Here is a 13,879-nt window from a genome sequence, read left to right as displayed (position 1 = left end):
GGGAGCCTGCTTCCTCCTCTCTCTCTCCCTGCTGCTCTGCCTACTTGTGATCTCACTCTCTTTGTCAAGTAAATAAATAAAATATTTTTTAAAAATATCAAAAGCACAAGCAACAAAAATAAAACAATAAGAACCAGATGTTATAAGAATTAAAAACTTTGTGCTTCACAAGATACTATCAACAAAATGAAAAGGGGAGGGGGAGGAGTCAAGGTGGCAGAGAAGTAGCAGATGAGACGACATCAGGTAGCAGGAGATCAGCTCCATAGCTTATCTAAACATTGCAAACACCTACAAATCCAAGGGGAAAAAAAGAGCAAAAAAAGAAGAAAAGAGCAACAAATCTAGAAATAGAAAATAGACCACTTTCTGAAAGGTAGGACCTGTGGAGAAGTGAGTCCAAAGCGACGGAAAGATAGACCACGGGGGTAGGGACCGGCTCCCAGCAAACAGAGCAACAGAGCACAAAATCAGGACTTTTAAAAGTCTGTTCCACTGAGGGACATTGCTCCTGAGGCTAAACCGGGGTGAAGCCCATGCAGGGTCAGCGTAACCCCAGGTCCCGCGGGATCACAGAAGGACCGGGGGTGTCTGAGTGTCACAGAGCTCGCAGGTTATTAGAGCGGGGAAGCCAGTTACAGTGACAAAGCCAAGGAGTGAGCTCTCAGCTTGGGGTTACCTTGAACTGGTCGCAGGCTGGGTGAGCTCAGAGCGTGGCTGGAGGCCACGGAGACAGAAGCGACTGGGCGCTTGTCCCCCAGAGTGAGCAACCAGGCACTTTTCTCCAAACGTGACCAGAGGCCAGGGAGACAGGAGCAATTGGGTGCTTTTCTCTGAGGGTGCACTGAGAAGCAGGACCCCGAGCTCTCAGCTCCTCCCGGCTGGAAATCCGCAGGCCACCATTATCATTCCCATCCTCCGAACTCTACGGAAAGCATTCAGGGAAAAAGTTCTGAAAGCTAATCCAAGCGGATTACTTAGTCTGGCTCCTGATAAGGGCGGGGCAAAGACACTTGAGAATCACTAAAACAGGCCCCTCCCCCAGAAGCTCAACAAGAAATCCAGCCAAGAGCAAGTTCACTTACCAAGGAGAACAGTGGAATTCCAGAGGAAGAGAAAGCAAAGCAAGGAATTCATGGCTGTCACCAAATGATTCTTTAGTCTTGCAGTTAATTTTTTTTTCTTTATTCTTCTGCTATTTTTTTTTAACTTTTACCCTTTCCTCTTTTGACTTTTTTTAACTAGTTTATCTTAACAATAACTTACCAAAAAAAAAATAATAATAATCATCTTTCTTTGAACCTTCATTATTATAGTCATATTTTATCCTCCATTGTATCTAACTATATTTTTTGTATATACATATATTTTCTTTTTTTAATATTTTTTCCTTATTTGTTTTCTTTTCTTTTTTATTTTTTTCTTGTTTATCCCCTTTCTCCCTCCCACGATTTGGGGTCTCTTCTGATTTGGTTAAGGCACATTTCCCTGGGGTCTTTGCTACCCTTTAAACATTTTATTTGCTTCTTTATATATTCTTATCTGGACAAAATGACAGGAAGAAAAACTCACCACAAAAAGAGCAAGAAGCAGTGCCGAAGGCTAGGGACCTAAGCAATATGAGCATTGGTAATATTACAGACCTAGAGTTGAGAATGATGATTCTCAAGGTTCTAGCTGGGCTTGAAAAAGGCATGGAAGATATTAGAAAAACCCTCTCCAGAGAGATAAAAGCCCTTTCTGGAGAAACAAAGGAACTAAAATCTAAACAAATTGAAATTAAAAAAGCTATTAATGAGGTGCAATCAAAAATGGAAGCTCTTACTGTTCGGATAAATGAGGCAGAAGAAAGAATTAGTGACATAGAAGACCAAAGGACAGAGAATAAAGAAGCCAAGCAAAAGAGAGACAAACAAATACTAGACCAAGAGGAAAGAATTCGAGAGATAACTGACACCATAAGATGACACAACATTAGACTAATTGGGATTCCAGAAGAAGAAGAAAGAGAAGGGAGAAGAAGGTATATTGGAGAGAATTATTGTAGAGAATTTCCCTAATATGGCAAAGGGAACAAATGTTAAAATCCAGGAGGTGCAGAGAACCCCCATCAAATCAACAAGAATAAGTCCACACCCCATCACCTGATAGTAAAATTTTCAAGTCTTAGTGACAAAGAGAAAATCCTGAAAGCAGCCAGGGAAAAGAAGTCCATAACATACAAGGGTAAAAACATTAGATTGGCAGCAGACTTATCCACAGAGACCTGGCAGGCCAGAAAGAACTGGCATGATATATTCAGAGCACTGAACGAGAAAAACATGCAGCTAAGAATACTATATCCAGTTAGGCTATCACTAAAAATAGAAGGAGAGATAACATTTTCCAGGACAAACAAATACTGAAAGAATTTGCAAATACAAAACTAACTCTACATGAAATATTGAAAGGGGTCCTCTAAGCAAAGAGAGACCCTAAAAGTAAAAGATCAGAATGGAACAGAGACAATATACAGTAACAGTCACCTTACAGGCAATACAATGGCACTAAATTCATATCTCTCAATAGTTACCCTGAATGTTAATGGGCTAAATGCCCCAATCAAAAGACACAGGGTATCAGAATAGATTAAAAAAAAAAAAAACCATCAATATGCTGCCTACAAGAAACTCATTTTAGACCCGAAGTCACCCCCAGATTTAAAGTGATGGGGTAGAAAATAATGTACCATGCTAATGGATATCAGAAGAAAGCTGGGGTAATAATCCTTATATCAGATCAATCAGATTTTAAGCCAAAGACTATAATAAGAGATGAGGAAGGACACTATATCATACTCAAAGGGTCTGGCCAACAAGAAGATCTAACAATTTTAAATATCTATGCCCCTAACGTGGGAGCAGCCAACTATATCAACCAATTAATAACAAAATCAAAGAAACACATCAACAATAATACAATAATAGTAGGGGACTTGAACACTCCCCTCACTGAAATGGACAGATCATCCAAGCAAAAGATCAACAAGGAAATGAAGGTCTTGAATGACACACTGGACCAGATGGACATCACAGATATATTCAGAACATTCCTTCCCAAGGCAACAGAATACACATTCTTCTCTAGTGCACATGGAACATTCTCCAGAATAGACCACATCCTGGGTCATAAATCAGGTCTCAACCGGTATAAAAAGTTTTGGATCATTCCCTGCATATTTTCAGACTACAATGCTCTGAAGCTAGAAGTCAATCACAAGAGGAAATTTGGAAATAACCCAAATACATGGAGACTAAACAGCATCCTTCTGAAGAATGAATGGATAAACCAGGAAATTAAAGAAGAATTGAAAAAATTCATGGAAACAAATGATAATGAAAACACAATGGTTCAAAATCTGTGGGACACAACAGAGGCAGTCCTGAGAGGAAAATATATAGCAGTACAAGCATTTCTCAAGAAACAAGAAAGGTCTCAAGTACACAACCCAACCCTACACCTAAAGGAGCTGGAGAACGAACAACAAAGAAAGCCTAAACCCAGCAGGAGAAGAGAAATCATAAAGATCAGAGCAGAAATCAATGAAATAGAAACTAAAAAAACAGAACAAATCAATGAAACTAGGAGCTGGTTCTTCGAAAGAATTAATAAGATTGATAAACCTATGGCCAAACTTATCAAAAAGAAAAGAGACAGGACCCAAATAATTAAAACCATGAATGAAAGAGGAGAGATCACAACTAACACCAAAGAAATAAAAACAATTATAAGAACATACTATGAGCACCTCTACGCCAACAAATTTGACAATCTGGAAAAAATGGATGCATTCCTAGAGACATATAAACTATCAAAACTGAATCAGGAAGAAATAGAAAACCTGAATGGACCCATAACCAGTAAAGAGATTGAAATAGTCATCAAAAATCACCAAACAAACAAAGCCCAGGGCCAGACGGCCTCCCAGGGGAATTCTACCAAACATTTAAAGAAGAATTAATCCCTATTCTCCTGAAACAGTTTCAAAAAATAGAAATGGAAGGAAAATTTCCAAACTCATTTTAGGAGGCCAGCATCACCTTGATCCCAAAACCAGACAAGGATCCCACCCAAAAAGAGAATTAAAGACCAATATCCTTGATGAACACAGATGCTAAAATTCTCACCAAAATACTAGCCAATAGGATTCAACAGTACATTAAAAGGATTATTCACCACGACCAAGTGGGATTTATTCCAGGGCTGCAGGGTTGGTTCAACATCCACAAATCAATCAATGTGATAGAACACATTAATAAAAGAAATAACAAGAACCATATGATACTCTCCATAGATGCTGAAAAAGCATTTGACAAAGTACAGCATCCCTTCCTGATCTAAACTCTTCAAAGTGTAGGGAGAGAGGGCACATACCTCAATATTATCAAAGCCATCTATGAAAAACCCACCGCAAATACCATTCTCAATGGAGAAAAACTGAAAGCTTTTCCGTTAAGGTCAGGAACACGGCAGGGATGTCCATTATCACCACTGCTATTCAACATAGTACTAGAAGTCCTAGCCTCAGCAATCAGACAACAAAAAGAAATTAAAGGCATCCCAATCAGCAAAGAAGTCAAACTATCACTCTTCACAGATGATATGATACTATATGTCGAAAACCCAAAAGACTCCACTCCAAAGCTGCTAGAACTTGTACAGGAATTCAGTAAAGTGTCAGGATATAAAATCAATGCACAGAAATCAGTTGCATTTCTGTACACCAACAACAAGACAGAAGAAAGAGAAATTAAGGAGTCAATCCCATTTACAATTGCACCCAAAACCATAAGATACCTAGGAATAAACCTAACCAAAGAGGCAAAGAATCTATACTCAGAAAACTATAAAGTACTCATGAAAGAAATTGAGGAAGACACAAAGAAATGGAAAAATGTTCCATGCTCCTGGATTGGAAGAACAAATATTGTGAAAATGTCTATGCTACCTAAAGCAATCTACACATTTAATGCAATCCCTACCAAAATTCCATACTTTTTTTTCAAAGTAATAGAACAAATAATCCTAAAATTTATATGGAACCAGAAAAGACCTCGAATAGCCAAAGGAATATTGAAAAAGAAAACCAAAGTTGGTGGCAACACATTTCCAGACTTCAAGCTCTATTTCAAAGCTGTCATCATCAAGACAGCATGGTACTGGCACAAAAACAGACACATAGATCAATGGAACAGAATAGAGAGGCCAGAAATAAACCCTCAACTCTATGGTCAACTAATCTTTGACAAAGCAGGAAAGAATGTCCAATGGAAAAAAGACAGCATCTTCAATAAATGGTGCTGGGAAAATTGGACAGCCACATGCAGAAAAATGAAATTGGACCACTTCCTTACACCACACACGAAAATAGACTCAAAATGGATGAAGGACCTCAATGTGAGAAAGGAATCCATCAAAATCCTTGAGGAGAATGCAGGCAGCAACCTCTTTGATCTCAGCCACAGCAACTTCTTCCTAGGAACATCGCCAAAGGCATGGGAAACAAGGGTAAAAATGAACTATTGGGATTTCATCAAGATCAAAAGCTTTTGTACAACAAAGGAAACCGTTAACAAAACCAAAGGACAACTGACAGAATGGGAGAAGATATTTGCAAATGACATATCAGGTAAAGGGCTAGTATCCAAAATCTGTAAAGAGCTTAGCAAACTCAACACCCAAAGAACAAATAATCCAATCAAGAAATGGGCAGAGGTCATGAACAGTCATTTCTTCAAAGAAGACATCTGGATGGCCAACAGACACATGAAAAAATGCTCCACAAGTCTTGACACAAGGGAAATACAAATCAAAACCACAATGAGATATCACCTCACACCAGTCAGAATGGCTAAAATTAACAAGTCAGGAAATGACAGATGCTGGCAAGGATGTGGAGAAAGGGGAACCCTCCTACACTGCTGGTGGGAATGCAAGCTGGTGCAGCCACTCTGTAAAACAGTGTGGAGGTTTCTCAAAAAACTGAAAATAATGCTACCCTATGATCCAGCAGTTACACTACTGGGTATTTATCCTAAAGATACAAACGTGGTGCTCCAAAGGGGCACATCACCAGAATGTTTATGGAAACAATGTCTACAATAGCCAAACTTTGGAAAGAACCTAGATGTCCATCAACAGATGAATTGATAAAGAAGATGTATATATATACACAATGTAATACTATGCAGCTATCAAAAGAAATGAAACCTTGCCATTTGTGACGATGTGGATGGAACTAGAGGGTATTATGCTTAGCGAAGTGAGTCAGTCAGAGAAAGACAATTATAATATGATCTCCCTGATATGAGGAAGTGGAGATGCAACATAGGGGTTTGGGAGGTAGAAAAAGAAAAAAAATGAGAGAAGATTGGGATCTGGAGGGAGACAAACCATAACAGACTCAATCTCAAAAAATAGACTGATGGTTGCAGGGGTGATTGGGGACAGGAGAGGGTGGTAGAGATATGGACATTGGGGAGGGTATGTGCTATGATGAGTGCTGTGAAGTGTGTAATCCTGGCAAGTCACAGACCTGTACCCCTGGGGATAAAAACACATATATGTTTATTAAAATTTTTTTTAAAAATTTCACTTTTAAAAAATAAAAGAAAATGAAAAGGGGAGAAAATATGTGCAAAGCATATATCTAATGTGAGAATTATATTCAAAATATGCAAAGAATTATTACAACTAAATAATAAAAAGAAAAATAACCCAATCAAAAGTTGGCAAAATTTTAAATAAACATTTCACTTAAGAAGTATAGAAACAGGGCGCCTGGGTGGCTCAGTGGGTTAAGCCGCTGCCTTCGGCTCAGGTCATGATCTCAGGGTCCTGGGATCGAGTCCCGCATCGGGCTCTCTGCTCAGCAGCGAGCCTGCTTCCCTCTCTCTCTCTCTGCCTGCCTCTCTGTCTACTTGTGATCTCTCTCTGTCAAATAAATAAATAAAATCTTTAAAAAAAAAAAAAAAAAAGAAGTATAGAAACAGGGGCGCCTGGGTGGCTCAGTGGTTTAAGCCACTGCCTTCAGCTCAGGTCATGATCTCAGGGTCCTGGGATCGAGTCCCACATCGGGCTCTCTGCACTGAAGGGAGCCTGCTTCCCTCTCACTCTCTCTGCCTGCCTCTCTGCCTACTTGTGATCTATCTCTGTCAAAATTAATAAATAAAATCTTTAAAAAAAAAAGAAGTATAGAAACAGTCAATAAGAACATGAAAAGATGTCTAATATTATCAGTCATTAGTGAAATGTAAATCAAAACCACAATAACGTATAATTTCACACAGTCACAATAAGATGTCTCTTATCAAAGGGTGGATAATAACAAGTATTGGTGAGGATGTGGAGAAACTGGAATCCTTAGACTTTTCTGGTAAGAATATAAAATGGAGAAGCCCCTTCAAAAACAGTTTGTCAGTATTCTCAAAAAGTTAAATATATAGGGGCGCCTGGGTGGCTCAGTGGGTTAAAGCCTCTGCCTTCAGCTCAGGTCATGGTCCCAGGGTCCTGGGATCGAGCCCCACATCGGGCTCTCTGCTTGGCAGGGAGCCTGCTTCCTCCTCTCTCTCAGCCTGCCTCTCTGCCTAGTTGTGATTTCTCTCTGTCAAAGAAATAAAAAAAAATTTAAAAAAAAAAAAGTTAAATATATAGTTACCATATGACCCAAGTAATCCCACTTCTAGGTATACACCCGAGAGAACAGAAAAACATTAATCCACGCAATATGTACCCGAACATTAATTGCAGCATTCTTTATAATAGCCAAAGAAATGGAAACATCACAATGCCCATCAACTGATGAATGGATAAACAAAATGTGTGGCATCCACATAATAGAACAAAATACTCTTTTTTTTTTTTTAAAGATTATTTATTTATTTATTTGACAGATAGAGATCACAAGTAGGCAGAGAGGCAGGCAGAGAGAGAGGAGGAAGCAGGCTTCCCACTGAGCAGAGAGCCCGATGCCGGGCTCGATCCCAGGACCCTGGGATCATGACCTGAGCTGAAGGCAGAGGCTTTAACCCACTGAGCCACCCAGGTGCCCCTAGAATAAAATACTCTTTGAAAATAAAAAAGGAACAAAATACTGAAAAGTGCTACAACACGGATAAACCTTGGAAATATTATGCTAAGTGAAAGAAACTAGACACTAAAAGGCCACATAGTGTATGAGTCCATTAGCATGAAATACCCAGAATAGGTAAATCCATAGTGACAGAAAGTAAATCAGTTGCTTCCAGGGACTGAGGGGAGAGGTGAAGTAGGGGTAGCTACTAATGTGTACGAGGTTCCTTTTTGGGTGATGAAAATGTTCTGAAATTAGATAATAGTGATGGTTGTGCAACTTTGTGAATATGCTAAAAGTCATAGCATTATATAATTTAAAAGAATGGATTTTAGGGTATGAAAATTACACCTCAATGACAAGAAAAAAGAGACATAAACAGGACATAAAACCAACCAACAAACAAACATTTTTGAATCCTATTACCATATTCTTATACTGAATGAAATTAGGGTTTTAAAGAGAAAAAAGAAACCAAAAAGATGCTGGATGTGTCTCCAGCCCTGGCAATTATTAGCAAATCATTCAACCTCTGTGAACGTCAATGTTCTTAATATGTTAATATCTTCCACACTAGGTTGGCCATAAGGAATATATGTTGCAGTCAATAATTACTAGCTAACTGCATGATTATTATTACTTTGTACTATAATCAGAAACAGAAAGTAGGTCAATGGATCATAGTTCTGGCCCAGGCATATGGTAATTCCACCCCATATATTTCTAGTATTTACACTCCTTAAAATACTATGTCCTGGGAAGTTAACATGGAAGACTACCTCAATGGAGAGTGCCCTTGTTTAGGACAAGCTCCTACCTAGTGGCTCTGATTTCCATTCCAGTTCCCCCAGGCAACTGGCATGGCTAAAAGACTTGGTTAGAAGATTCATCCCACAGGGGTGCCTGGGTGGCTCAGTGGGTTAAAGCCTCTTCCTTCGGCTCAGATCATGATCCCAGGGTCCTGGGATTGAGTCCCTCATCGGGCTCTCTGCTCAGCAGGGAGCCTGCTTCCTCCTCTCTCTCGGCCTGCTTCTCTGCCTACTTATGATCACCATCTGTCAAATAAATAAATAAATAAAATCTTTAAAAAAAAATGATTCATCCCACATACTTTGGACCTACTGAATATAAAGGGAATCATTTCCTTAGATTTATGAGAAAGGGAAGAAAGTTTGGAACTGTGAAATATCAAGCAAGCTGAAGAGGCTAAGCACAAATTTGTATATTTTGCTTATGGATCGAAGTAAGGAAAAGTGGGGAGAGAGCACAGAGGCTATTTCAACATATGCTGCCAAAAGATATGATGGTAAGGACAGAAGATAATCGGAGATGTTTCAAAAAGAAAGCCAATTAAAAATTAGGCTAAATTTAAAAAAATTAGGCTAAATTTAAAATATGATCTGAGATGTTTGAGCAATGTCACTGGAGAGATGTAGAATCCCACTGTATTTTTGTTTTGTTTTGTTTCTACACACAGGACTTGGAACTTAATGAGTATTATTTTCTTTACTACATAAAGTGTACTATTTCCTGTGGTAGTTCCTGTACTATTTCCTGTAGATCCTGTAGAACAATGCTAGTATACCTTTGTGAGTGCGCCTGATAGTGTTTATTCTGTATTTGCTTCTTCTAACCGTGAAAACCAGACTAAGGATAGTATTTAAATTTTGTTAGAGGTAGTAATTCAGACACCCTCCCCAGTACGACAATCCAGTGGCTAAGTGTCTTAGCCCATGGTCGGTACTTACTGGGATGGGGCCACTTTATGTCAAGTTCCATGCAGGGTCAAACACATTATTGGCCTTAACATTTATACCATTAATTTCCTCCCAAGGAGTACAATGGTTCTCAACAATAATAAGCAAGTAATTCAATCTAACTATGGAGAAAGCTAGTGTAGATGATGAAGAGCTCAAATTAGAGTCCTTCAATGAGAACACTAGGTGCTCTTCTTTCGTCTGTTGTTTTTAAGTTCCAACAGTAAATTGGACTAAATAAAGCATTGTTTGGTAGCGGTGTTTGGAAAATGTGTTTTAATGAATTGACAAGAATTATGTATAATTGCCATCATTGTTTGCATGTAAATGGTGTTTCAAAGTAATTAAAACATTTTATTTTAATGGTTTAAATGCTGCTCTTGAAATATTGTTTACATTATTTGCTCAACAAACATTTTTTCCCCTCCATCAATAAAATAAACTTTAAAATCCTGCAAAGGTTGATTGGAGACCTAATCTTTTTGCCCTTGTATTTGAAAAAAAACTAAGTGTTTTATACTAAATAAGGCAATTTTAAAGTTTGTAGAGTTATACATCCACCATGGTTAGTTTTACCAATGCAGTAAGTTCATAAGATAGGAAAGGCTGTAGAAAGACACTGGGGCAGCGATTTTGATCCTGTGTTCCATTCCTAGCCCCCAGTGAACTAAATGTGCATTGCCAAGCAGGGCTTTTAAAGCTTCAGACTCTACTCATCACTGGCAGCATAGGGGGGTTTTACTAGATGCATGGTATTATTTCTACTGACTTACCTATAAGTTTCCTATTGTAAGAATACTTTGAGATGACTCAAGCATCCCTAAGACTCTTCCAGGGGTAGAATCTATAATGCTGGATTACACGCATGGGCTAAGGCATTGGAACTGGAAAGACTACTGCATCCCTCGAGATGGGGGTGATATAGCAGAAATGAGAGTCCACCTCTCCCAGTGTTCAGCTGACCCCTCAGCCAAGGAGAGCCTGTTGCACTGCTACTACCAAGCCAGTCAGTGGCACTGCCGGGCAGTCACATACCTCTATATGCAGTTATGTTGAGGGGCTACACAGAGTCTTTAAACAGAGCAAAGCTGAGGAAGGTAAATAATCACTTAAGGACTGTCTAAGGCCATGACTTGACCATGGCTTAAAGGTACAGTAATACAGCACAGGGGAGTTGACTGTACCTTTTTTGCAGAAGGGCCCTTCATATGGTGAATTGGTGCAATCACAGAAGTACCCACTGTGCTTCTCCACACACTTGCCCCCATTGTGGCAGATGCTACCATAAGTGCTGCAATGACCGGGGCATCCAGGCCGGACTCCAGATGTGACCTTTGCCCTCTCCTCCAGGTCCAGTTTCTGCCCATTCAAGTGTAAGGAGCGTATGCATCCTAGAAAGCCCTTCTGTCTGGATGATGTTCCCCCTGAGCAGTGAAAAGTAAAAAGGAAAAAAAGAAAAAGGTAAGCTATCATATAGTTCAATTGTTTTAGGTTTAATATTGACATTGGTAACAGTTAAGCATTGTTCTATTGTCATGCTGTGTTAAACGTTTCCATTACAGTTTCCAGTGAGAATTAGGAATTCAAACAGCATGTGAAAATGCATGTCTTTCCAGGCTGGGGACCTCCTCACCCCTAACTCCAAAACAACAACAACAACAATGCGGTGCCCAGGAATCTAAGTTATTGAGTGTCTGACTCCTGGTTCCTGGTCTGAGGTCATGATCTCAGGGTCCTGGGGTTGAGCCCTGTGTCCAGCTCCACACTTAGTGGAAAGTCTGCTTGAGAATCCTCTCCCTCTGCCCCTCCACCTGCTCTCTCTCTCAAATAAATAAGTAAATATTTAAGAAGGAAGGAAGGAAGAGAAGGAAGGAAAGAAGAACGGCAGGGAGGGAGGAAGGGAGGAAGAAAGGCAGGGTTACGCTTCATGTGGAATCCTATACTTTACATGTTTAAGACAGAAATTTCAGATCACAATGTTCCTTGCAAATGAAATAAAATGTGTCATCACATAGTCTATAGCAGACTTTTGGCTGAAGTAGCATGCTCAAACAGGATCGTCCCTTCTAACAGAATTAGAAGTAAGCTCTTAATGCACACCAACTTAGAAAACTTGCAACAAACTTCGCCTTGCTCATGTGCCATGCAAGCACTGGAAGGAAGGTGGGCTTGAGGACACACAGACATGGAGTCCTACTCCATGCCACTAGCTGATTAGCCGTGTTGACAACGATCACCTCAGCCTTAGCTACTTGATCTGTAAAATAAGAATAAGTTTGTTCAGTGTTTAGTGTTTACAGTAAAGCTTAGTGAAGCTCGTGGAATGCAGTACATACTCAATCACCACTCTTTTTGTGCCCTCTTCTGAGCCTTTACAATGTCTCAAACAAGTAGATTGTTTACATATGTACATACACATGGATATACGTAAACGTATATATATATACACACACATATGTATATATATATGGAGAGAGAGAGAGAGAGATCCTAGCACTTACCTCCAAATTGTTATTTGGAAGCCAAATTTGTTCTTCTGGATTACAGAACAGGATTCTAACCCAACTTTCTGCTGCAGGCACATCTTTAAGTTTTCAGAGAGATTCACAAGGCTTGTTGCAAATTATTCAAGAATGGAGTAGATTCAAAGTGACAGAGGATTTTGTTACCATTGCAAATCCAGGACTCTACTAGCCTAAACCTCTGATATCAGACAAACGTTCACTGAGAGACAAAAGCCAAGAAATTAAGCTAAATCCCATCTGCAGGTATTTGTTTGATGCCCAGCACTATGGGAAATCCTAGAGAAGACATAGGTCAAGCCTGCTTTTAAGACATAAATTCTAGTCTAGATTCAACAGTGAAGACTGAAGTCCACACACACAAATAAATGGAGGGAACCTTCAGGACTTTAAGGTCTACAAATTGTACTAACAGGGACAAAAACAACATGGGCAGCATGGACTTGTCACTTATACCTGTATCTATCAACTCTCCTCTCTGAGTCTCATTCATTTCTAGCCCGACAACTCTATTAAAACTTAGTCTATCAAATGACAAGATAAACCATATATTCCCACTGGGGCACCTGAGTGGCTCAGTGGGTTAAAGCCTCTTCCTTCGGCTCAGGTCATGATGCCAGTGTCCTGGGATTGAGCCCCGCATCAGGCTGTCTGCTCAGCGGGGAACCTGCTTCCCCCTCTCTCTCTCTGCCCACCTCTCTACCTACTTGTGACCTCTGCCTGGCAAATAAATAAAATCATATATATATATATATATATGTATGTATATATATATATATATATATATATATATATATATATATATATTTTCCCACCAAGGTGGATACAGATAAGAAACCAAGGTGGATACAGATAAGAATTCCAAATGTGTCATCTCAGACCAGGAATATAGATGTTAAACAAGAAACAAAGCAATAAGTTAAAGAAGTGAGTTAGGTAACCTAAACATTCCCAGCATCAGTCAGCCTGGCCAGGTGGACAAGAAAATCATTGGAAATGGTTTGATCGGAGTATAGAATGGGGATGAGGGAGTAGTGCAACTTCGCCGAATCACAACAGGTCTACAGACACATAAATATGTCTATGCCAGTCGCTGGCTTCATCCACAGACCGATTTAATGCTCCAAAAGGATTAATCTACTCTTTCATTCTGGAATAATGCTGAAACTCTATTGTATTTTCAGGTCTGATAAGTGATACTCAAGGACGCCAGAAGGTCAAACCCAAATTGCTTTCTCCTGTCTGTCCTGATTTTAGTGACTGAATCTCCTTTTAACCACAAGATAAGTCAATTATAAATACAGGCAGATCATAAAGGAAGGGTCATTATTTCTTTCCCAGAGATCATGCAGAATAAACAGGGGAGGATTTATGTAGTCAAATGTTTTGTCTTGTTTTTTTCCCTTAGTTTGCAGTCACTCCCGGCAGTAGATTTGAATAACTCTTCATTGTCTTGTTAGTGGCATTTTTCTTCTAGCAGAGGTGGAGAA

The 13,879-nt window shown here is 39.4% G+C and overlaps 1 protein-coding gene across 1 annotated transcript in view; it reads right to left on the bottom strand.

The window, feature by feature from the left end:
• CNTNAP5 (contactin associated protein family member 5) overlaps positions 1-13,879 on the bottom strand; it is an 848,385-nt gene that overhangs the window by 101,355 nt on the left and 733,151 nt on the right. The window contains exon 18 of the mRNA XM_046019554.1: positions 11,052-11,291. Coding sequence (XP_045875510.1) covers positions 11,052-11,291 — 240 coding nt within the window. The remainder of the gene's footprint in view (positions 1-11,051; positions 11,292-13,879) is intronic.

This window comes from Meles meles, chromosome 9 (assembly GCF_922984935.1).
Source record: "Meles meles chromosome 9, mMelMel3.1 paternal haplotype, whole genome shotgun sequence".
Classification (NCBI taxonomy): Eukaryota; Metazoa; Chordata; class Mammalia; order Carnivora; family Mustelidae; genus Meles; species Meles meles.
This window is presented reverse-complemented; position numbering and strand designations above follow the sequence as displayed.